General features: G+C 32.0%; 1 protein-coding gene and 1 non-coding gene across 2 annotated transcripts in view; both read right to left on the reverse strand.

The window, feature by feature from the left end:
• Window positions 1–270: 270 nt before the first annotated feature.
• Window positions 271–26,957, reverse strand: part of flr (actin-interacting protein 1 flr) — a 66,703-nt gene continuing 40,016 nt past the window's right edge. The window contains exons 8-16 of the mRNA XM_035377317.2: window positions 24,754–24,845; window positions 24,488–24,629; window positions 24,332–24,413; window positions 23,983–24,136; window positions 17,010–17,094; window positions 16,798–16,908; window positions 16,543–16,710; window positions 8,064–8,214; window positions 271–2,646 (exon numbers count right to left, since the gene is read on the reverse strand). Coding sequence (XP_035233208.1) covers window positions 2,540–2,646; window positions 8,064–8,214; window positions 16,543–16,710; window positions 16,798–16,908; window positions 17,010–17,094; window positions 23,983–24,136; window positions 24,332–24,413; window positions 24,488–24,629; window positions 24,754–24,845 — 1,092 coding nt within the window. The 3' untranslated portion in view covers window positions 271–2,539. The remainder of the gene's footprint in view (window positions 2,647–8,063; window positions 8,215–16,542; window positions 16,711–16,797; window positions 16,909–17,009; window positions 17,095–23,982; window positions 24,137–24,331; window positions 24,414–24,487; window positions 24,630–24,753; window positions 24,846–26,957) is intronic.
• On the reverse strand, window positions 10,362–10,432 carry TRNAG-GCC (transfer RNA glycine (anticodon GCC)). The gene has a single exon. It is a non-coding gene; the product is annotated as a tRNA-Gly (tRNA).

A 26,957-nucleotide genomic window follows, 5' to 3' on the forward strand; every position in this document is an offset into this window, starting at 1 on the left:
CCTGGATTGCTTTGGTTTGGTTTGTGTGATTATGGGAATCTTCCTAAGGGGAGAGCTGCCTTCGTGGAGGAAGTTCTATGGGAAGTTTGCTCATATACACGTTACATATGGGGGAAAAGCACGAAAACACCCATGCAACCAGACTGTTCACGGGATTCGAATCTCAGACCGAACTACCAGTGTTCAGAGACATTACCGCTCAGCCACTGGTGGGCAAATTTCCATGGAAAAGAGAGATATGTACAAAGGAATTTAGATAAAATGCACACATAAAATTCTTCAAATATTTATTGTTCATTTAAAGGTATAAATAAACCTATTTTTTTATGATTCAAATAATTTTCTTTCACAAGGACAACATCAAAATATTTCCACACACATACAAAAATAGGGTTTTATTAAATATTTTATCAAAACCATCAATTTCAAAACTTGATTAACTGTCCCTTTTATTGCATTTCCAGAACACATTAATTTCAGCATTTTGCTAAAAAATAACATATATCACCTTCAATAATGACATTGCTGAAACAATTTATACACACATTTATACAAATGGTAAACTTTTCTAAATGAAAATAATACCAGGCTGTTAAACAAATTTATATTGCAAAATTCAGATGTAAATTTATTCACTTAACACACTAACATCTAATATCTAGGACCATATAAAAATAAATGTATTCTGTTCATATAAATGATTGAAGAGTTGTTTAGAAATATTGAAACAAAGGAGATTGTTTTCTGCTTATAAGTTTAAAATATATAAATTATTATGCCTTTGTAACAGATAATTAATAAAACATACAAATACAAATATACCTTTAACTCATTTCATATGAAGACGAGATACATGAAACAGTTTTCAATTTTTCATATCCCTTTTTGGGAGATTATTAAGATTTTAGGGGCACTGATAAACAAATGCAGTTAATAGGAGAGCTGGAAATGCAGGTATAAATACAGATGAATATAGCACCTACATTTGGGCAGTTTTTACCACTAATGATGGTTGTAAAAAACAATGTGCACTAACTATATTTAAAGTTATATGAGATATAATCCCGAATAAAGAAAATCACTTCCATAAATTTTGATCAATAAAAGTAATCTTTAATAAAGTATTCACGATTTTTAAAGCATTTAAGTTCCAGCCCAATAAATGTTTACTACAGACAGCTCAGAACTCATATGATTCAAAACACTGAATCCCATCCAGGTTACAGGCAGCTGCTAAAATAGCAGAAAACAAAAATTCTAAAAAGAATTCAACCATTTAACCACTTGCACTAAAAAGACGTGCCACGCACATCGAGATGCTTTTGTCTCAAACTACGAGCTACGTGAACACCACGACGCTAGGCATTTATCGCAAAAATGAAAATAACATGGCGCACACATCGGCTAACAACGAGATTGTTTATTTCTCTTGTTAGAGCTCTGGATGTTGCACTCGCAGACGCGGAGCAGCGTAAATGAGACACTTTACCGCTTGTTATATAACCAGCACACGGCACTGCAACCATGAAGTTTAGTCATAGCGCAAGTGGTTAAGAAAATATGAAATAATACAACACAGCAAGATCATTAATGTAAAAAAGCATACAACCCACACCAATCAAACAATACAAAATTTTCATAATCTCAAAGATGATAAACACATAAATGTTTTATTTTATTTAAATAAAGCATGGTTGTTAAATAGTGAAATCTTTGGTACAAACATAGTTTTGTTCTAACATCAACAGTTTACATTTACTTAACATAATAAATTAAGCTACTGAACAAAATCAAAATCCCATTACAAACATTTCAACAAAACGTCCCAAAAGACAATACAATATACATCAAAATGTAAAAAAAAAAAACAAATTATTAAAGTAGCAAAAGCATAAAAAAGATTAGTTTCATTAAAGCATAATTTTATCAGATTAAAAAACTTTTAAGTTAAGCAATATCACACCTTTCAAACATTTCGAAAAGTCTAGTAAAATAACATTAAATATAAGCAGGAATAAACAAGAACTATAAATACATCTAAAGCATGAACAGCAAAAATCACATAATATTTACACACAGAGCTTCCGAAATATAATTTGAAAAGAATGCAACAACCAAACATGCTGCTGAACTCAGAGATGGTGTACTAGTCATAAAGCCAGTACAAAGGAATTTAAAGTACACTTTGTAACCTTTCGTTCATTTTAAAGCATATTTAACATTAATAATTGACTTCAGTTTCAATCAAAATAAAAATAATACATAGGAATAAGCCCTGAATATCCCAGAACTGCAGTTCATCAAACTAATGTGTAGAACACTTCATATCCAACAAGTGAAAATCTGTATCAAATTTTTTACATAGAATAAATCCCTTTCAGAACAGCTTTTCAATAGATATAAAATGCACATTTATGGAGGCTTTTCTGGAACAAATATTATATATTTCTTTTGTTTTGCACCTCGACTTATGCATGTTGCTGAATTTTCAAACACCAAATATATTGCAAGAAGTCGCAACATGAGGCTGTATTAAAAACTAATACACAATATCCCAAATTTTCACATTACTATCTTGACCAGTAGAAACCAATACATTATTATCAAGCCACCCAATTCTGGTGATTTGGCTTTGAGGGTGAGCTTCTGTAAATGAAAACAAAACAATGTGAGAGACACCAATAATGATATCAATAAAGCACAACTTAACACAAGAAAAACAAACATGAACTAAAAAATATCAGCTTCTATATTTTGCAAAATTAACACGACTACAAAAAATACAATGTAAAAAACAGATTGTAAAATAATGTAAAAAAATGAATTATAAGAAATTTTTTTCTCAGTCTCTGCAACATAAATGTCATGCAAAACAGTTTATAACTGATAAGATTTGAAAATATTTATAATACAGTTAAATTATTTTTTATTATTTGTAATTTTAAAATTAATCATTAAGCCTTAATCAGGGTTGCCACTCAAACAGGAGAATGAAATTCCCTGACTTTTCCAGGTTTTCCAGGTATATTTCAAGAAAATTCCAGTCTATCCGCGTAATGTACGTTGGCTGTGCTAAGATGTAAATTAATTATGGTATTACTTGTACTGTGTAGCAAATTCACTTAATTATTCAATAAATCCCAGAGGACATTTATTCTTAACCCCTTAACTCCCGCGGGCGTATATATACGTCTTGCTCAGCCGATGCGTTAACTGCCCCTGATGCGCCCAGATGCGCAGCCGATGCGTTAACTTTGCGAATAATTTTAGGTGTAGCAGCGCAAAGCAAATGATAGCAGTTTGGAAGGACGTATATATATACGCCTGGGGCAGTTAACGCATCGGCTGAGCAAGGCGTATATATACGCCCGCGGCAGTTAAGGGGTTAATTATTCTTGGTACACTTTGTTTGATAATTTTGTTTACTTTTCCACTTTAAAAAACTTAATAAAATTTAAGATATATACACTGGATAACAACTGTACGTTTTATTTAATTATTATTCATGTTCATCCCCAGTTCAACACGAGGCTAATCCGGTTCTTATAAATCACAACACAATGCTAAAAGTTAGGTTAGATTTTAGGTAAATTTAATTTGTGTGAGGTGTATTCTTAAAAGGCACCTTAACACTTGAAAACACAAATATTATTATAATAGGAGTTGTTTTCTCCACTGAAGATTGAGATTAGAATCTGCCAAATCTGGAATAAAATAAGGCTTTTTTTGCAGACATTCTGCAGCCAAACAAAAGAAAGAAATCTATTTAATGATATTTTTTTACTAAATTGAGGTATTTTATATTTATTTCGCAGCACACATAAAGAAAAAATATGTGCATTAAATTTCATGATGTCATCATACTGTTAGAATTAATTTCAGGATTATGCCAGAGAAAATTTCCTGAAATTTGGAAATATTATTTACTAATGATAAATAAATTTAGAGGGAAGAAGCAACATTAAATGATATGAATAACATAAAAATAAAGATAATTACTTAAAAATTTAATTAGAATAATCAACGACATTTTAGCGAATATAGTTATATTACATGGTTATCCTAGATGATTGATTACTATTTTTTTATTTTACTGCAAAATGACAATGTATTTATTAAAAAGAAAAGAAAGAAAAAAAAAAAAAAAAAAAAGATTTTGCGGTAAAATCCTAGTATACGATACGGCCTTCGCATGATTTTGAAAATTGTCGTCAAGAACAAAATGACCCGTTTACTGCTCATCATCATGTCGCCAAATCCCTCTACCATACATGGACATTATTCTAACCAAAGAACGTCCATGTAAAAAGCGGAGGGAAAATTTGCCAAGGGATTTGGCGACGGAACCTGGCGGCCAGAATTTCATTCTCCGCGCTGTGTACAGGAAATTGAGAAACACGTGTTAAGAAGAAACGTTCTTTGAGGGGGGGGGAAAAAAAAAAAAAAAAACCACAAAAATCTGTTTTTAAAATATTGCGAAAAATCCAAGAAGAAATGTTTTATCAAAGAATGTTTTTTCTTGGATTTTTCGCAATAATTTTAAAAGCGGATTTTCGTAGTTTCCCCCCCCCTCAAAATAACTAATCCATGAATTAATTTACTTGCGCCAAAAAATATTTTCTTTTCCTTTAGAGTTTAAAGAAATTTTAAATGACATTCATTTTATGAACTTTTGATAACGTGACCTTCGAACTTCGACACCGGTTTCGAGCTTTGGCGCATGCACAGCTGTTTCCCACTATGATGGAACAGAGCCACGTCTGTTGCAGAGAGGTTTTCCTTCTTTACAATACATATTTTTTTATTCTAACCTTCATGGTACCGTATACTAGGATTAAACCCATTTTGTTTTATACGAGAACAGGTACTTTCTTTAGTTCATGCACTGCACATGCGATTCTTGAGGTTACTGGAAACCAAAAGTTGCGGGAAACTTGCTTTGCCTTTCTAAAAAGACAATCAAATTGCAGCTGCGAAAATTGGCTCTATGCCAGCTGCCCGAATGACACTCACGTGATACACAATTCGCCAAAAAAGTGATCTCTCCCGTCGTCGGTGCAAAACTCGCCTTTTTTGGCGGGATCGTTGTATGAAATTCCCTGACTTTTCCAGATTTTGACTAAAACACTTAAATTCCCTAACTTTTCCCTGAATTTTTTGGTCAATTTCCGAATTCCCTGACTTTTTCCCGGTTTTCCAGGTAGTGTGGCAACCCTGCTTAATTCAGTTTAATGTTCAGTTTAAAATGTTTGTGGATCATCTGGTAGGGGTGTTTTTCCATAGCTTTTTCAATAAGAACTTGTAGAGACATTATGTTAATTGGAAAAGCCGGAAAAATGAAAAATAGCAACCCCCTTCACCAGGAATCAAACCACAGACCTCTGGAATACCGGCTCAGTGTGCAGAACCACTACACCATGAAGGCACGCTATGAAAGCGGGAGAAATACCTTATAAACTTGTTTTATGGTATTTGCTTACCACTTTTAGCACTACTCTTCTGGGGTAAAACAATCAGTATTTGTTGATAATAAGTATTCAACCACTATTGAAATGAAAAAAAAAAAAAAAAATTAACTGTGTCGCTTATTTACAATTATCTTTACCTGCACGCTTAAGTTTAAATTTTTGTCCTCGGAAATAAATCTCTGTCAAGTACACACTGATAGAATATTCTGGAGTCCTACATAACCCTTTCAGCATCCAGATGGTGAAGAAATAATCAAGCAAGGTACTATAACACGAATATGGTCCTCGGCTCTTTAAGAAGCAAAATGACAAATGCTCCACTTACTTTAGCACAAAGACTTGGTTTCAAGTGCTCCTAATGTGAATCACTTGGTGGATAATATAAAGGAAACAGATTACTGATCTATGATTCCAGTAATGTCCAATATATCACAGTGCAAAATTGTACCCTACACTCGCTGTACGTTTTGCAATATGTTTGAATATGGAAAAGCATATAAGGGCTCTGCCTAAAGAGATTGATGCCTTCGTCTAAATTTGCTTACAGAAACATTTCACATGGGGAAAACGATGAAAACACTCACACAGCAGCCTGTTTACTATATATGATCCCAAGCTGAATTAGGAATATCCAGAAATCTTATCCACTTGATCTCTGGTAGGCCTGACGAACTCATTGATAACATACCTCAGTAAGTAGCTGCAATTCTAAGAACTAGGGAGCAATTATTATTCCACTCATATACCAAAGCCTTTGTTCTCTGAAGTTAATTGCCTGTTAAGTGACTTTACCCCTTTAGTATTCTTTCTCTCTTTTATTACCAAACTTCATACTTTTAAATGTTTTATATGGGATCTCATTAGCTTGCAAAATGCAGAATCAAAAAATTATTTAAAGTCCAGATAAAAACATCGGTATAAATTAAATTGTTCATTAAATGTTGTTTTGTAATTTAATATATTATTAAATTTTTAATTCAAATGTTTTAATAAAATAAAAACCAAAAAACTGTTTTGCAAATGATTTACTAGTACTAGTTTCATTAAAAACAGAGAGAATAGCTAAAAATACTTGATTATTTCACTATTGAAAGTGTTTTAGTTGTGACCCCACAAAAATATCTGTACAGATTAGCAGCAGCAAAATTCTTGGCAACTAGTGGCTAAAAAAAATGGCAGTTATTTACAGAATATGGTACATATACTAAGATGAACATTAATACACAGCCTGTCTTTCACAAGATCATCCTCTACATACATTATGCATACACTTGCAAGTAGTCCATAATTATTTCCTACAGCAGTGATTGATAATCAATGAAAAAAAACTGCACTTACAACAGAGATAGCATAAGAAAATTTATATATTTTTATCAGGTAGTACAGAAGAAAAAACTATCTCTAAGCAAGGTGGAGTTTTGTATCATGGAATATATACCTACTGTAAAAACAATTATTCTGTAATAGTGCAGATAATAGCATTAAAAACGTCTGTGAGTTGCACAAACAGTGCATGCATTTGTAAAAATTTAAATTTTTACAAATGCATGCAATAATTTGAGATATAACAAATTGATGTATTCCTAAAAAAATTAGATAAAATTTAAGTCTATTTACTATTTTCAAATCAAAATTATTATACTATATGCACCATAATTTTTAATTTGGTTTGATTTATTTGATTCTGGTAGAAAACTGCCAAAAGCGGAATGCCTTCACGAAAGACATTCTAAGGAAAGCTGGTTTAGTCATGGGCACATGAAGAAAACCATAAAACCACGATGCAGCCAGCTCATTCACCAGGATTGAAGCTCAGGGCAAACTCTCAGTGTTCACTGATTTTTCTGCTCATTCAGTTACTTTTTAATTTAAAAGATAAAAAAAAAAAAAAAAAAAAAAAAACACTTATAAGAATGATAGCCTTGGAACTAGACGTTTGCTAAGAAAGCTAAAAATACTACAATTGCTTGGAACAGTGAATTCTGAAACTTTTAACAGCAAGAAACTGTTATGAGATACTAGAATTTCATGGCAGCATATATGAAAAATCTTTGCAACTTGAACAATAAGAAAAGTGGACATCTAATTTCCAAATTATGAATTAAGATATACTAAAAACATTAAAAATATTGAAAAGATTTTTCTTTATAACAATTCCATGTATTTAAAAAATACTATTATTCTGTTGCTATTTACAATTTTGCAACATAACTTTGCAACACACATCAGTATATTTTCTAAATAATTTCCCTAACGAATATTAAATGGAGGTCAAATTTAACTAAAAAAAGGGCAACAAAATATTTTTCTTCCATAATACCACATCGATTAATCACAGCTTTTGAAGATATCTCTTCCATTTTCACACTCACCTTTCTAAATTTGTCTTTCACTTCGCATCTCCAAAATCAGCATAAATGGGTAATTATTGAACTTCTTTGCTCATTTGAGATAATATTTAAGTTCTTACTTATATTACTTATGCTAACATTTTAAAATAAAACATCAATTTAAACCAAACAGCCAAATACCCTACATTTGCAAAGAATTCTAAAATAAGCATAAAAACTAAGAATTAACAAATTTATCACTTACTTTTAATGCTTATATGCTTTGTAGGGTTTTCAGTGCTCCAGATAATAATATTAGTATCAAGACTACCACTAGCTAAATATAAAGAATTTGGTGCCCACGATAAACAATTTACACGTGCTGTGTGGAAGCACCAATCTTGAGTATGAGCCAACTAAAAAAAGAAAGAAAACCATTTACAAAATAATTACATAGCTCAGATGAAGAAATTTTCAAAATCCTAATGTTGGATTACATCTAAATTAAAGAAGAATGTTTAGAAGTTACTTTTACAATAATCAAAGGTGTAACAAAAATCTTACTGCAATAAAAAAACAATTAAATATGCATCTTATACGAGGGCTATCCAGAAAGTAGATTACGTTTTGGAATAAAAAAATAAACAAAGTATAGGAAACAAATTTTATTATATACAGATGAAAGCCACACTCAAATACTACTTTTCTACATAGTCACCATACAAATTAAGGCATTTATCGTAGCGATGTACGAGCTTGGAAATTCCTTCGTCGAAAAATTCGGCCGCCTGCGCCTTCAACCACTTCGTTACCTCTTCTTGCAGCTGTGTGTCGTCATCAAAACGCTGCATAGCCAGCCACTTCTTCATTGCTGGGAATAGGTGGAAGTCGCTCGGTGCCAGGTCGGGACTGTACGGCGGATGAGGAAACAACTCCCACTTAAAAGATTCAAGAACTTTACGAGTGACATTTGCCGTGTGGGGCCGGGCGTTGTCGTGAATCAACAAGATCTTAGAGCTCAACATTCCTCTGCGCTTGTTTTGAATTGCTCTTCTGAGTTTTTGGAGAGTTTGGCAATACCTTTGAGAGTTTATTGTAGTGCCTCTTTCCAGGAAGTCCACCAAAATTACACCTTTTCTGTCCCAAAAAACAGTCGCCATCATCTTCCTTGCCGACATTGTTTGCATGCATTTCTTGGGTTTTTGGGGAGAACTTGTGTGCCCCCACTGCATTGATTGCAATTTCGTTTCACAGTTCACATGTTTCACCCATGTTTCGTCACCAGTAACGATGCGATCGAGTAAAGAGTCACCATCCTTATGGTAAGCGTCCAAAAAGTTCAACGCTGCAGCCATTCGCTGATTTTTGTGGTCCTCTGTCAAGATTTTTGGAATCCATCTTGCACAAAACTTGTGGTAACCAAGCTTTTTGCTGATGATTTCGTGCAACAAACTTCGCGAAATTTGTGGAAAACTCAAAGAAAGTTCCGTTATTGTGAAATTTCGATTTTCACGGACTTTAGCATCGACTTTTTCGAGAAGTTCGGCGGTCACTATGCTGGGTCTCCCACTTCGATCTTCGTCGTGAACATTGGTTCGGCCATTTTGAAATCTTATGACCCACTGACGCACTCCACCTTCAGTGATAATGTTGTCCCCATACACTTCACGAAGCTGCCGATAGATTTCTATCGGTTTACAGTTTTTTGCAGTCAGAAACCTTATTACTGAGCGCACCTCGCGGGATTTTCAATTAACGCAGACATTTCAAACCGTCACAGTATCTGAATGGAGCACAGCACGAACCTCTCACTAGCACGGCTAGATGCAGACTGAGCTGCGCAACGCTCTGACCCCAAGATGGCCGCGCTAGCCCCGCCCCTAGCGGACACAGACGGAAACGTAATCTACTTCCTGGATGGCCCTCGTACATAAAACGCAATCAGCATTTTCCTTTAAACTAAACTACATACACAGTATGCTAAATGTTCTTGCACAGCATTTGTACATTTTGATAAATCATAAATAACTGGCTTTCTTACACTTAGAACCTAAACACTACCAGAGCCATTCTACATCACAGATGAAACTTTTAAATACTTTTTTTACTTCTGCGAGTTATACTGCATTCATAATTTTTATACAAATTAACCATGTCAATGTTGAACTAATTTTTAAATTTTCCTCATTATAAGAGAATTTTCAAAGAAAACTAGAAGCTTCAAATCCATATGCAGAAAGTGTTCAAATACGTGCATTTCTTTTAAATCATAATAAATGAATAAAAAATATGTGCATGCTTTTGTTTTACCTATAACCAATTACAGAACTCATACCTTTAAGTCAGTATTCTGATTGCATGTGGAAACACCCCCCAAATGATTTCTGTACCGCCGTTAGAGAGCGCTTCGCTTCTGAGAAAAAATGTTATTTTTTTAGTTTGCGATGTAGTTAGCAGTGAAGCATCGATGCAATCCAAGTTGCTTTGTAAATAAAATGATTATTTTTATAGATTGTTGAAGTATTTAGTTTCATTAGAATTAGATCAACCTTTCGCAATATGGTGCATCGGCCGGGAATCAAACCCGGGCCACCCGCATGGCAGGCGAGCATTCTACCACTGAACCACCAATGCAATCCAGGTTGTTTTGTAAATAAAATGATTATTTTTGTAGATTGTTGAAGTATTTAGCTTCATTAGAATTAGATCAACCTTTCGCAATATTGCACACATCAGTCCATTTTCAAATAAAATTCTGTAAGTCAGTATTCTGACTTAAAGGTAATGCTTAGCTAAGATAAATTGCAACATGACTGACTGCTGGAACATCACTCAAAACATATTAAGTGTTGAGTCTTTAACAAGTAAATAAAAGCTTGATAGCAGAGTTACTACAGCTTACAGATAAAAAAAAGCTTTCGGTTCTATTATTAGCACATGAAGCAGACAACGGGTAAAAATGACAACAGAAACAACTTGCACCATTTAAATTATACAAATTTTCTGTAATTTTCTGCTGAAATATATAAAATATGTGTTTCATATATTTAACCCTTTCGCGACGAGTTTTTTTTTTTTTTTTTTTTTTTTTTTTACAACAGAACAATTTTGATAAGATAAACTATGAGTAGGGCACTCTAGAATGCTAAAAATTAAGATGTTATATTTTTAGAAAAATTTTGAACACTGATTTAGGACCGGGACATATGTGTCCCAGTAGTCTTAAATGAGTAATTTTGTAAAGAAAACCAAGGATTTTCTAGTCATAAAAATTTAATTACCAATGGTATGGTTTGAAACAATCAATGCACAATGCGACATTACACATCGTGCACATTATTTTGGTGCGCGATTCCTTCTTTTGTTGTGCACATTTACGGCACCGCCGTCGTGTTTTTGTTGTTACTGGCAGATGGTCACCAACATTGAGTAAGCTTTGTGATGTTTTGGATGGGCATCCAGTTCCTCTACGGCGTTTGTACTGTGCGTTGAGCTTTCCGGACACCATCAAGGCTTCTGCAAGAGGTACAATGAAATCAAGAAGTGGGTTTTTTCGATGTTTGAGTTCGCAGTACGCAATCCATGAGTTGACCACTGCGCTTATCAATAGGCGAAAAAGTACTTTTTTCCACCACTTGCAAGATTTTCGATCTAATTCATAGACATTTGCCATTTGATCTGCAAGGTCTACACCTCCCATGATTTTGTTGTAGAATTCGATTGCCACAGGGCACTCAAATTCTTATTCGATTTACCCTTCTGTATTTAGCTTCGTGGCAATCACTTAGCATCATCACTTCCTTTGAATCAAGCCACCTCGCACACAACGTTCCATTTTTAGTTACGAGAAACTCAGCCTCACCCCTTTTGCTTAGTTTTGTTGCAAAATTAGAAACATCTTTGCGTGTCTTGATGCATGTACCAACAGCAGGAAATTTAAGGGTTTCCATCAGGTGCACGCTTGTAAAAAATCGGTCAAACGCAAGCATCATGTCTTTACCTCGGATTGTCTCCGTTAGCTTTGATACTACCCGTTCCCCGAGTGTGCCTTGAACTTCACTCGTTTCTTTTCCGGAATAAATGTTCATGTCATATACATACCCTGTTTTTGAATCACATCGCTGCCAAATTTTTATCCCTCTTTTCACAGGTTTCATCGGCATATATTGTTTGAGGGATGAACGTCCCTTGAATTTCGCCATTGATTCATCAATAGCTTGATATGAGCTTTCGCTTCGGCACTGTTTGAAGGTTTGTTTCAGGCACGAAACAACCTCATATTTTATAATATGTTTTACTTGAATTTTCTGGCTTTTCTGGTGCAGCAAAATATAGTTTCGACAGCAACGTTTTACATCTGTCTCTTGAAATAGCATTTTTTATTGCTATGTTTCCCAAGGAAGGATTAGGTGACCAATAATGAGAGAATTTCGGCACCCTATTGTAAAACATGACAAGCATGCATCCAAGGACAAGCATAATTTCAGAGTGGTCTGTAGGGTGAATTGTTTGTCCTAACTTTTCAAGTCGTTGGTTTGTGCATTGAGAGATCCAAATCATAAGACTTTTTGGAAATATCTTGAGAAACGCGTCCAATTTGGTAGCTGAACGATTTAATTTGAATAACAAACTAGGCGATGACTCTGCTGGAATTGTCATTCAAGGTTGGAAAGTTGAATCTGCATGGAACCATAAGATTGGTTTGCAGCCTGAAGCATTAGCTGATGATATCTCATCAACTGATGAAAGTGATGCCGTATCAGTATCACTCAAAGCATCGCTGTTCTTTGTATTTTGGGGAATGGTATCATGAACGATATCCATTTCACACTCATCTGAATCGGATGAGTACTGCAAATTGTGTGTTGGATCTTGAAAATCGGGATCGTCTATTTCATCATCCAAATCAATATCTTCGTCATCTGACTCTTCTAAAATTTTTTTGATTTCTTCATTAGTAAGTCCCCGGCGTCGAGTCATTTTAGATTGAATTAATATATGCCTAAATTAAAAATAATAAGCAACTATTTCAAAAGTAACCGAAAAATACAATATCTAGAGAAATGATCACATAGGACTGTTGGGACAATGTGTTCCCACTATCCAAGATGAGAGGGACACATATGTCCCGATAATAAAAACGGAAGTAAAACTTTGCCACTTACCAGTTTATTAGAGGTAATCCGCTTCGTGAGTAACTTATCTGGCCTTAGATTTATGGATAAATCAAAATTTAATCGAAAATAGGCGGTATTTTCCAAAACTAAACTATTTATGTTCGTAGGCTATGGAATGAGCTGCTACAACACTTCAAAAACGCGGGAATTGCATTATGTACGGTAGTGCCATCTATGTTCTGTGAATGGGAATACATTCAAAAATATTGGCAGGACTGGTGGGAAAGTCTACCATTAGACAGAGAAGCGTTTCTATCCCAAGAGTATTTTTTGAAATTTGCTTGGGACGTATGTGTCCCGTTAGGCACGAAAGGGTTTAGGAACAGCCATGATGCAAATCATTACGAAACGATGATTAATAGCCATACAGGAACAAAAGACATCAGTAACTATAATATCTAACACAAAACTAAAAGAATTATTTTTTTATTCACAAAAAGGTATCTTTCACTTCTTTATACCAAACTCAGCTTTAAATGCTTTATTTCTAAAATGGAGAAGAAGCCTCGAGTTTTATGTTAAAAACAGTGATCAGATAAAAGTGCACTGGACAAAAACGCACAATAAAACACCACAAAAACAATCACACTGTGATAAATACCTAAAAAATAAGCACACAAATAAAAGCACACATAGCTATAAGCTTAAACTGATAAAAGCCTGCACTGATAAAAGTGCATATTACATTTAATCAATACAAAAAATATTTCATTCCTTAAAACTGTGTGCTTGTACATTTTATTACTATTTTTTTACATATTTTACTAAGCCGAAAATAAGTTTCTCTGCTTTCTGGTTCAATGGTTAGCTATTATGTTTTGATGAAATATCTGCAAATTGTGAAAACAAAAATATCATTGTGAATATTGTATATTGTATCTTAATTGTATATGAGCCCCGATTAATTACACGTATGTTTCAATACTAAAAAATGGGAGATAATATTTAATAAAGGAACAGAATAAATTAATCTACAGTTAAAACACAAATTTATTTTTAAAATTATTTTTATTGCTTATTTTAATAGCCTCTTCCAGTTTTTACACTGTCATATAAAGCAGTATCTTCAAGGATAAAATTTTAGAATAAAAAGTTTAAAAGACATAGCAGTGACAAAGTTTCTTTTCTAAACTTTAAGGCTATTGCTTCACAAACACCTCATCATAAATTAAAGCTATTCTTGCACTTATCCTCATTTATAATTAATAAACACAAGTGGTGATTTCACAATTATAATTCATATGTTATGGTACCAAATGTTAAATAAAGATCCTAATTTTTAAACATGTGGTACAAGAAAATTTCTCTTCTTTTAAAGAATACAACCTTTTTTTTATATACTAATTTTATGACAGTTGCATAAACTTATCTCTCACACATCTACCCTTTTTAGAATATTAAACTGTTTGCAGATTTCTACAAATTCCCTTAAGCACAGCTATTTTTTGATACATTAAATTCTTTTCAGATTATATACCTCTTTGAAAATTTGATATAGGAAGCTATTTTCCAAGCATACCATTCAGCTAAATTAATTTCTCCAAAAGCGAGGACATGATTTGGTAAATTTTGTGTAACATAAAAAGCATAATATGAGTTCGAATTATGAGTATTTCATTATACAGTCAAAAGTCGTTAATTCGGACACCCATAATCTGGAATGATCTATAATCCGGACCTCAAAGCTACAAACTTTCTGCGCATGCGTCGCGTTGAGGCATGCGCGTAAGACATTTACGGCTGCGAATATGCGTATGCGCATGTGCATAATACATTTATGCATGCGCGTTTAATGTATAACGGACGGTATAAGCTAAGCTAAAATTATCTAAATCAGTTAATGTTGCAGATGTTGTTCCTTAATCTTCGAATTGGATCTGGCTTATTATTTTTTGCAGACTGTTAGAGCAATTTTATAAAAGTAAGCTTGAACTTTCGATTATGTCAAATAGAATTTCCGATATATATTTACTAATACGTAAAGGATCTACAAAGTGAAAGTATGTTTCGAAGTCCATTAAACAAAAAGTGGAATTGCTGCAAAAAATGGATAAAGGCATAATCCTTTGTTTATCTAACCATTCCGAAATCTGTTTATCAATTGCTGCTCTGCGACGGGAAGGGGGGAAACGCCACGGCGCGCAATGAACTGGAAGTTGATTTGTCAGCACTATCCTTATCTTCAGGGCAGATGTTTTTATTTTATTTGACTTATAATTCCTTACTAAATGTAGTATTTCATCTCAATATACTCCGTCTTTGATATGATTTAAATCAAATTCCTTGTCATTATTATTCGCTTCCGATAGTGAAGAAAGTGTCACAGAGGTTATTGAAAACGAAAAAATTTCGATCGACAAATTAGTCGGTATTCTCGACACAGCAATTATAGGACTTCAACAGCAGAACTTTGTAACTGAAGAAGAAATTATGTCTGTTTATAGAATTAAAGAGAAAGTATTATCACATAAAACGAAGCAACTTAAACAACTTACATTGAAAGAAATGTTTAATAAAGTAAACAAATAAATATTAAGCTTTTTTTTTTTTTTTTTTTTTTTGTAAATTTTGATACCCTTTAAGATCATAATTGTTCTTTATTTCATAAATTACGGTTTCATATTTTTAATTTTATAATTTCTTCATGCCATCTTACCAGATTTAAACTGATGATCTATAATCCGGAATAGCCGAAGTCCCGATGAGTCCGGATTAACGACTTTAGACTGTACCATTTAATTTCCTTTTAAAATTGTTAAATTAACAGTTACTCATACGTAAACAGACAAAATAGTGACAAATGTATATTATACTGAAAGTCAAATTTTTAAAAAAGGTATATCAGGAGAAACTTGCAGGTGTAATTATTATTAAATTATAAAGATAAGATTAGGTTATTTGAATTTGGGCAGAGTGCACAAAGGCTATCTGCCTGAGGTGAGGGATGCTTTCATGGGGAAACTGTAAAGAAAACTGGTTTATATTCATATTACACAAGAGAAAATCCATGAAAACCAGCCATGCAGCCAGCCCATACAATTTCTTTCACATACAATAAATTTGTCATCTGCTGCTTCTGATTGATCATTTTATCATACTTTGCGTTTAAGTCTCAAATAAAATTTAGTTACGTAAGCCACTTTGCCCATAAAAATGTTTTCACAAACAGGCAGGCAAAATGCTTAGGCATCAAATTGCATAAATGTTCTGTAACGGACCATTCAGATGATGGTTTTAAGTTTACAAATGTCACAAGCTGAATATCAATTGCAAGGCTACCAAGTTATACTCGATAAAATTTAATCTTTCTAACTGATAAACTTTATGCTATCTGATATAAGGACTGACCCCTAGTGCAAATGAGAACTGACATTCAGTGGATAATTTAACCGAGTCAACTGCCCATTCACACGTGCACAACTTTACCCCCCCCCGAAAGAATTCTTGCACAGATGTAAACAAAGCTACTGCTTTTTTTTAAGTCTTATGTCTATAACCACTATGATGGCTATATCACCATCTAAATGCTCTGTATTACAACAAAAATGACCAAAAAAAAGTTCTTACTTCATAAGTTAGGGCATTATATAGAACTACTTTACGGTTGGAATCACTTGCTGCTAAATACAAGCCATTAGGAGAATATGCTACATCAGTTATGGCCCCTCGATGCTCCATTGTTGTCTTAGGACTAAAATTAACACCATTCAAGAGAAATATGTGTACTTTATTGTCCTGTGAAAAAGATAATAACAAAATATAATAAATAAACATCCTTTTAATATATGGTATTGTAAAAATATACACTAATTTTATACTTACTTTTCCACCACCAACAGCAACATCAGGTTCTTGAGGATGCAGTGATATGCACTGTGCCTCAAAGTCAACAGGATAACTGTTAACTTTTTTACCACCTTGTACAACTGATAACTAAAATCAAAAGAAATTTTTTATTCTGATATTTATAGAAGCAAACATGCCAAAATATAACTAATTAACAGTAGTAAAAATATAAACTATTAAATGGTTACCTCACTTATCCCAGCAACCAATACAGTATCACCACTCCCACAGACAAGACCCCTTGGCTGAGAATCAAATTTAATTGTTTCTGTCCTAAAACATAAAAAGATCCATTAGTCACAAAATGCTGTCTAATACATTAGTAGAATTTAACATTTGGCTTAAAGAAATGCAGCATGAATGCAACTGATTTTAAACAAATATGCAATATAGCACAACCTAATTTTCATTCATTTCCATTTACTTACACATTCACACATTACATGGCTGGCAACAGGTCACAGACTTGTGAAAAAAGTGTTTATTTGAGTGTGCAGAATCTGAGTTACATTTTTCCGGTTTTGTTCTATTACTTTTGAGTTATGCTAAGTATTTCTTATATACAATCTTCTAATGTGCACTTGTTCAGAAATTGAGCTTTGAACTAACTGATGCTATAGTTGCATTTGAGTTGGTAAATGATCTATAGATATAGCAACATAAAGAATGTAATAGTTTCATAGAGTTAAATAATAGATTCATTTGAGAGACTTATTTTTCAAATCTAATACCAAGTAGTAATGTAAGTCTGACTTACATATTCATACCTTCATTAGATCAACCACGAATCTGTTTAAAAATGTTAGAAACGATTCAAGTTTGTTACTGAAAAATTAGGTGAATATGCCACTGATAAAATGACAGCAGATGATTTAAAGGGTCATATATTTAATAGAGAACAATATAAAAAAGATCTAAAGACTGTGGCACAATTCTTGAATTCTCTCATTGCAGATAAAAATGTAGAAGTAAAAGATCCTTAGATTGAGAAACAATTTAATTAGAAAATTAAAATTGAGTCGGAATTTTCCTAAATTCAAACTGAGTAGAAAGTTAAATGCCAATATCTAAAAGGCAGAACATCCTGAAAAATATATATTTTCTTGCCATGTGCAAACATTCATTATCGAGGTTTTAAGTAAGTCAGGGATTCTTTTTTCTCATTAGAAATAGCATTTGCATCAAAAAATGCTCCCTAAGAAAATTAAAAGTAATCATGTGTGACAATTTCAACAGTCCATGTCTCAAAATTTATCAACACAATTCTAGAAAAGCTTATTGCCTGAACAAATTTCACATGCAGTTTGCTTTCAATAAACTACTGGTTTAGAATATCACTTTAAGCTAAGTATGATTTCAAAAATTTAAAACTTATTCATTATGGCATACATAATTTTCTTACAATGTAAAATAAATTATCTAACATGTTGGATAAAGAAACAACTACTCAAGTACGTGTTAAAAAGTTGACCTTTATTTTGGTAATTAGATGTGGCATATTTTGCATCATAGAAAAAAAAAATCACTTATAGAAGAAAAGAAGTGCGAAAATTTCAAAATAATCCTAACATTGAGTATATTAAGACTGTTTCAAAAGCATTTTGATCTGATGCAAAAGATTAAAAAGCACTCTGTATAGAATAGAAATACAGTTATTTAAATGACCTCAATTTAACAAGCTATAAATAGTGAAAATGCATACTGATAGTTGAAAATTTATTTCTTCAAATTACAATGTTAAAAACTAAAGATTCTCTTATGGTTAGTGTAACAGGAGACATAAAAAAAATGCTTGCATTTTTCACATAAGGGAAAAACACAGCCAATTCTTTAAAAAATAAAAGTAACATGTACTGAAATAAATTTGAACTCGCATGCAACGAGTGATCAACTGAACAGAAGAAAATGGCAGTTCACCCAGCTCCAAGTCGAAATATATAAATAAAGAGAACTTGCTAAAAATATACTTGATTGCAACTGTAAACACATAAACAGTCAAAAATCCATAACTACTAAGTATGACTACTTGTATAGTAAAAGCATAAATTTAGGTCAAGAAAGTGGAATACTTCTATATCTGGGTTTCCATATCCATAATAAAAGAAGGTACAATTAGCCTTATATTGCAAGGTTCACAATTTTACAGAACACATTCATTAAACATCTCACAACTGGTAGCATATCCACAAAGAGCAATACTATGTTGTACTGTGGATTAGTTATAATCAATTAACAATAGAAAATTTGGGAAACAAGGAAATATAAATGAAGGATAGGTAAAAAATAAGGAAACTGCAATTTGTAAGAACATTATATATGAATATGAGACAGATCTTATAGGCAAGTATAATGATTACAACAAAGATACTGAGGAATAATTAAAGGTTAGACTAAGTGAGTATGGAATGGCTCACAAGGCCAACCTGAAAAGGGGAAGAAATGACTGTAGAGGACTTTCTCAGGGAAACTGGCTCATATTTATGTTACACATGGGAAAAACGGTAAATGTAACAGCGTGTTTGCCTCGAATTGAAACCAGGTCAAAGTCGAAGTATTCATTGGTCTTAGCAGCTTGACCACCGATGAAATGGGACAGTCAGAGATTAAACTCACTGTAGAAATCAATTGTGATAGCCTGATAATTTATTATCGCATACAGATTTCCTAAAAGAATACAAAAAATTAGGATACATGAGTGAAGTGTTGAAGGATTAAGAGGCTGATGATCATGAAGATCCTGAGAAAACAACTACAAAATTTAAAGCTGTTTTCTACTCGGATATGCAATGAGAATTCATCAAATTCTTTATAATATAATGATAAAGTTATTCAAGAGTATCTTATTTTAATAATGATTAGATTTTGTATACATATATTTGCATTATACAACGGCTAATAAGAAAATTTCTAAGAGCATATAAATATGTTCTAATTAATGAAATTTTCAATAGATTTTGTGAAAAGAAGCACATCAGGGAGTAAAAAATGTACAAGCTTTATATTACCATTCGTAAGGATTATGTTAATTTTATTAACAGTTAAATTTTGAGTTAAACTTCCTTTCCTATCGATTCTTACTTCAACTTACCACTTCCAGCCAAAACGTAGTTTTAGAGTCATGTCTGAATGTTAATGAGAAAGATCGGTATATAACTGCAAAGTTCTACAGTCTTAGTGAGAGAGATACCAGATATTCTGGCTGCATGTGTCCGCCTTTTTAGGCTACTCTCTCGTAAACTATTATTATGCTCGGCCGTACTTTAGGCCCTTGATAGCTTTGCAGTCAATTAGTGTTAAAGGGCCCACTCTGTTAGAATTTTGATAGCTTCGGCTATATCTCTTTAGTTAAGATTAGTTTAGTTTAATTCTTAGTCTCTTACGTTCAAGTCCAAGTGTTGGCTTTACTGTACAACTCCAAGACGGAGTTTTCTTAAACTTGAATTGGAATAATAAAAGGTTATTTTACCCTTCTATCTTGTTGTTTCCTGTCACACGAACTCAAGCAATTATTCGCTTATCAGTTCTTAAGATTCTTCACTTCCAACAGTAACTTAGAATTACACAGTGGAGAATCCTACACATTTTTAGTAAGTAAGAGTACCACACCTCACAGTGAGAAATTTCAAGCATCTATCAACAGATCAAGACCAAACTTAGAACTAGCAGTACCACTACTTCACAGTGACTTTTATACCAACAAATTATCTGAAGCTCGAGAAGGCCAAAACATTGAATGAAACAAAAGAATGAAATTCAATAAGTGGTACAAAAATGATCTACAGCTTTCACAGAGGACTGAAAATTATAACTTTTCCATTTCAGATGAATAAAAAAAGTTTTAGGGATTTGGTGGAAATTAGTAAAAACAAAGTGAAAGTAGATGCAAACAACACAACATTAAAAAAATACACTTTTTTACATGTGTTTTTTATCTTTAATTTTTATGTCCAGTAACAGCAAAAGGCAAGATATGTAATATATGTACACACACACAATATATATCATACACATATATACATTTTACTTTAGAATCTTTATGTCTATTTTACTTCACTATATATCTATATATTGTATGATCTTAAATCCATTTAGTGCGAATACAAGTTATTATTACTTGCGCAATTGCTGCAAAGTTAGTTAATAATAATTTATTTCCTAAACAGTATTGATTAATTGATTATATTATCTCCTAAGTTTAATTAAAGTAGAATTATTTTAAAAGTGTGCATCCATATTGGTAAGTTATATTTTGAAAGATGTTTTGAAGTAATCTGAAAGCAAAATGTTCCCCTTGAAAAGTCAACTAATTTCCGATCAATGACAATGATTACATGTTTTAATTTTTCCTTTTACAATTGAAATATTATTCTTCGTGATGATTTAACTCCAGTCCCCGTTAAAACATTATTAACATTTTGCTTTCAAATTACTTCAAAACATCTTTCAAAATATAACTTCCCAGTATGGATGCACACTTTTAAAATAATTCTACTTTAATTAAACTTAGGAGATAATATAATCAATTAATCAATACTGTTTAGGAAATAAATTATATATATATATATATATACAGTAATTATGATGCTCAATACATAAATTGAATTATTTCCATCCAGTCAAGGCATCAAAAGAATGTACAATATTTATCTCATCTTTGCACTTTATCAATAATTTAGAAAAAAAAGCAGATGCATTTTTTTCCAAGATGGAATTTAAGAGGAAAATATGAGTTTCTATACACATCCAAAAGTATATACAGAGAGATGCTGTCTACATGAAATCTATTGCCTCATCTGTTAAAAGTCAGAAACTAGGCTGACCCTGGATCTGCAAATCACATCTCTAATCAAGTGCATCACAATTCTCTGCCCAGAACTGTGTCCAGCAGTACTGCCATCAAAATTGATAAAACAAGTTTTGTCTGCACTAAGAAAAATTTGTTGCATCTGTCTGTGGTCAGATATCCGTATTCTTCCATGCATTTACACACACAGTCTAAAACTTTCAAGGCAAATCAAAGCAGTGATCCAGGATAGCATCCCTTCACCAATGGCATCATATTGCATTGATAGATATAACTTCAAGGAGCTTGCACCCAGGAAGAATTCTCCTCGATAAACTGTGGATGGATCTTCATTGAAGACCCCACCCTTCAAAGAAGCGCTGCAATTGAACATAAACGTTAGCTTAAACTGGCATAAGTACTACTTAAATCTCTTCTACTGCTACAGATACAGTGACTCAAATATCTGCATCTATTTTCTTAGCTACCAATAACATCTATTATAACATTCTTCAAGTTTTAGCTTTTGCAGATAAACAGAAGGTAACCAGGAGAGATTGCAGATAATCAAAAGAGAAGGATCTGAATACCTGAAAGTTGAAGCAATTCCTAGTACATATGTATCGGGCAAACATTTGAGACAGAAATTAAGAAGCTGAAAAAGGGAAAATTTTTCAGCTAACAGTAAAATAAAACAATTAAATTCCTATCTTAGACTACAATTACTTCATGTGGGTGTAAGCTTAGACACTCAGATTTCAACTGCAGTAAATATTTTATTATTACTTTCAAGTTAGAAACTAACACTTCTGTCTGTGAACTATTATCATAAAATTAATTTGCATTACAGTCCTTAGTCTAACTTCATGACAGCTGAAGCCACAAATTAGGACTCAGGAACTACTGAAAGCCACAATTAGATCAAGAGCCACAATACCATATTTATGTTATTTTAAAAAAATCATGATTTTCATAGAAAGAAACTTTTGAAGTAAATTAATGAGAATTTTACATCTTTTACATAATTATTTGATTACATTACATAAAGTAGAACTTTTATTACATCCAGGAAAATTTGTTTCTGAGATATAAAAATTTCATACTATTGGACAGTGCAAATCAACTTTCTTTCTTCGGGTTAAAAAAAAAAAAAAAAAAATCTTTGTTTCCTTTTCCCTTTGACTGTTTACACCTAGACTTGTTACTGAAAAGATACTGTTCCAAACATCAAAATGGGTAAATCTAGTATGAAACTATTGTTAAGGTGATGGATTGGGATAATGAGCATTATTTGTGGGCAGGGCTGAATTGAATACTTAATTATGGAAAAAGATACAAGGATTCTACTGAAAAAGAAAGACAGCTTTATGAGAACTTGGATACCATGTATTTAGTTACTTATATTGAACTTTCTATACTTCATGTCTAAAATATATATGAAATAAATCATTTCCAATTGTTTTCTATTTTCCATTCAAACAATATTGACGATAATTTTTTTATAACTCTAACAGTCAAATGTTAATCAAGATTCATAAAAATATACAAATATACTATTATAATCTAACATAGATTCAAAAATAATAAAAAACTACAATATGAACAGTAAAAGAAATGGCGAAGTTATCAAACTTATTTTAATCAGTTTTAGGCAAGGGGAAAAAAATCATTTTTTAAACATAGAAAAGAAATGAACTTGAATGCAAGTGTGAAAATAAGACTTAAATCCATCTTAATGTTCCCCAACAAACATAATCAATATCTTTGGAACAAAAATTTATATTTTCTAAACACCTGTTGAGTAATGAAATACTCACAAACATATAATTTTATCAACTGCTTTCCACTGGGCTAAAAAATATTCAATCAATTTACATAACAAGAAGTAATTTCCATTCATACATTTAAATTTTTTTCCCTATCCTAACTACTATGTATGACTTTATTATACACCAAAGAAAATATTTTTTTTAACTGTCATATAGCAATTAATAACATATGCTGCAGTTCCCCCCCCCCTTACTTTGCACTTCTGCATTCAAGACTATGATGAATTTGTATATGTTATGCTAATAATTTATTCATTCATAGAATATTATATACTTCACATATATCTGTAAAATTTTTAATAAACATCCAAGAGATTTTTTTAGTAGCATGTACACACAAGTACACAAGTACATGCCATTTCTTTCTAAAATGTTTTAATTTCATTAGGATTTGGAAATAAATTTAATAATTTTAGAAATATAAAATGACAATGAAAAATTAAATAACAAATATGCATAAGCAAAAGCAAAATCAGTTAAACGACCATAAGGAAAATTCAATTTATTCGCTTATAAAGAAAAACTAAAAATTAGAAGAAATAAACTCACTGATACTGATGATCTTTGCAGCTGATTGATTTCATAGTATCATCAAGGCTACATGTAAAGATATAATCAGTGTTAACAGCCATATTTTGCACTTGATTGCTGTGCCCAACTCCTTTGATTCTGTCATGATTACCAGAAGGCCAATCCCAATACAGTAAAACATTAAGGAAAATATCAAAATGTCAGTATAACAAAACAGATATCCAACTTAAAATCATTAAAGAACAGGGTTCATTCCATGTGTCTTAGCAACAAGGAAAAGAATCACTTACATTTTTATTAAGAATTACAAAAAATTAAAGCAAATATAAATAAGGGGGGAAATGAATTATAACGTTAGAAAGGATATTAACTGCACCATCATGACTCGCAGTAAATATAGTACTTTTGTCTGGACTAATAGCTAATGCTGTAATGGATTTGTTGTGACCCTGAAAAATCATAAATATTTTACTGATAATACTAGAAAGAGAAATTTTAAGAATCTACTATTAATCATACCTACCTTAATAATCCTTAAAGGTTTTGAAGGGTTATTTAAATCAAGGTAATTGATGAACCCAGATAAAGACACAGAGAGCAGATATTCACCTTGCCATAAACAACTCACTTGTTGATCCATTATATCAGTACCAAGATGAAATTCCCTAAAATAAATTATTTGAAAAGCTTCATAACCAGAACTAACTAAAATTATTAATTATTTCAATCTTATTTTTAATAAACATGCACATTTATGAAACAAATACATTTAACAGCACTAATACATACGATAAGACTGCTAGTGTTGATGCATCCCACACTTTGCATGTTTTATCACCAGAGGCAGAAAGAACCTTAGTCCCATCAGGACTCCATGACACCTTTATAAAAATTCAATACATCATTTATGAGTTGAATAAGAAATGAATTTAGAATAACTTAAATTCCATCCACTTCATCAAAGTGGATACATGCAGGAAAATAAACAAGAATCTTTTTTTATTTATTTTGATATTTCAAACACACAAAATTAAACATTTTAAGAATGCCTTGTTGAAGCAATACATAAAACCTGTACGGTTCACAAAGATTGCATCACAAAAAATATAACCTACAAAATGAAATATTTTTTGATCAAATACATAAAAGAATGCTTTTAAGATGTATTACTTTTATAAATGATATAAAACATTTTGAACTGGTCCCCATAAATAGAAATATGGAATTTTGAATGCTACAAGCCTAAAAATTTCAGTACAAAAAAACATGAGTAACAATGACAAAGATTTAACCACACTTGATTAAAAAACACAATCTAAAATTTGGTTAATTAAAAAAGACATTTTGTAAAGTACATTTAAGTAAATAAATTAGAATTTTTTATCAAGATTTTTATCTGCCATCTAAAAAATGAAACTTTATGTTTTCCTGAGAAAAGGTTTTACTTTCATTATCATAAAGGGGGAAAACATAACAGCTTAAGCAAAACTTTATTTGTGTTTGAAATGCAAAAATAAGAGAACTTTTTTTGTTATGTAAAAATAATCTTGGATAAAACAAGAATACAAAGAAATCTTAAAAGTACTTAAATAAAGTTGACTTTTAGCTTCAATACAAATTATTTCAGAACTTTCCATATACTATACGCATGATTTATTTGTTTGAAAAGGTTAATTTAATTATTAAAAGAGTGTATTATACAGGATTATTTGTCATGGAAGGAAATGGCTTTGTGAAGATGGCCCATGGATATAACCAATGGTGCATATCTTTTTCATATAATTTTGATTCCTCACTCTACCATAAGGAATACTTGAAATGCTGTGATTACAAAAATAAGCCTTTCTCATCGCAAATACTGATCAGAGCACACATTGATAGCATCATATGAATGTTCAGAACATCAACAGAGGATATCTCCAATAATGCTGGAAAAAGGATGACATATTCTCACATACTACAGCAGATGGTAACCATATGCTGTGTTCCTTAATAGAATGTGTAAATTTCTTATTGATCCTGTAATGGTAGGGTCTAATAAAGCACACTGCATAATAATGGACCGAAAATGTCTCGATTCATGCTTTTGTCATGGATATAACCTTTTATTTTAGAACACAGCTCATCTCATAAAGAAAATGCAACTTGAAAACTGTTCCCAAACCAAATGAAACAGCATGGATTCAGCAATAATAGAAGAAAGATTCATTATATCACAATACAGACAAACATAATTTTTTTTTTTTTTTTTCTAAATTTACTTTGGCTTCAAAAAGTTTTAAAAGGTGTGCGATGGAAAGGATTTTAAACTGCACTTAGTAAAGCAGACACTGAGACTAGGGTGCTTTAATTTTTTCATCTTATATAAAATAAGATAATCCAAAGGATAATAAACATTTTAGAAATTTGTATTTCATAGACCTTACAGTACATGAATACCTCTGTAATTAACATGGAAATGCATAAAATTACAGATTATTTTAAAGAATCTAATTATATATTTCCAAATATAAAAAAGGGAGCACATTTTTTTTTCTTCAAAAATTTACCCAAAATTCAAAATCTATGCATAAGCTGAAATGAAAAAAATTCTTCCAACGTTCAAACATGTCCTCGTGTGGGCAAAACTATAGCAAACTGTTAAAATGGATGGAATAGTTTTCAATCATGTTGCTATAAAATAGAATGTCAGACACTAACAACAATAATTTTAATTCTGGTTACCCTACTTAAAGATAGCATAATTTTCATATTTATTTGTTGTCTAGAATACAATCTGTGGTAGTCATATTTTCTATGTCATTTTATTTTTTGTCTGAAAGATGAGTGGAAAGAGAAATTTTTACATGGCAAGTTTCAAACTACGGATGATCACGTCTGATGAATATTCTAACAACAGCATGGCTGCTCGGCATTTCACCATAAATGAAAAATCAACTTCAAAAATGCCTTGAATTTGCAGACATGCCATAATAAAAAAAGGCTGCACATGG

Source organism: Stegodyphus dumicola, chromosome X1, assembly GCF_044657685.1.
Source record: "Stegodyphus dumicola isolate Sdum_Otavi_A_Nest chromosome X1, ASM4465768v1".
Lineage (NCBI taxonomy): Eukaryota > Metazoa > Arthropoda > Arachnida > Araneae > Eresidae > Stegodyphus > Stegodyphus dumicola.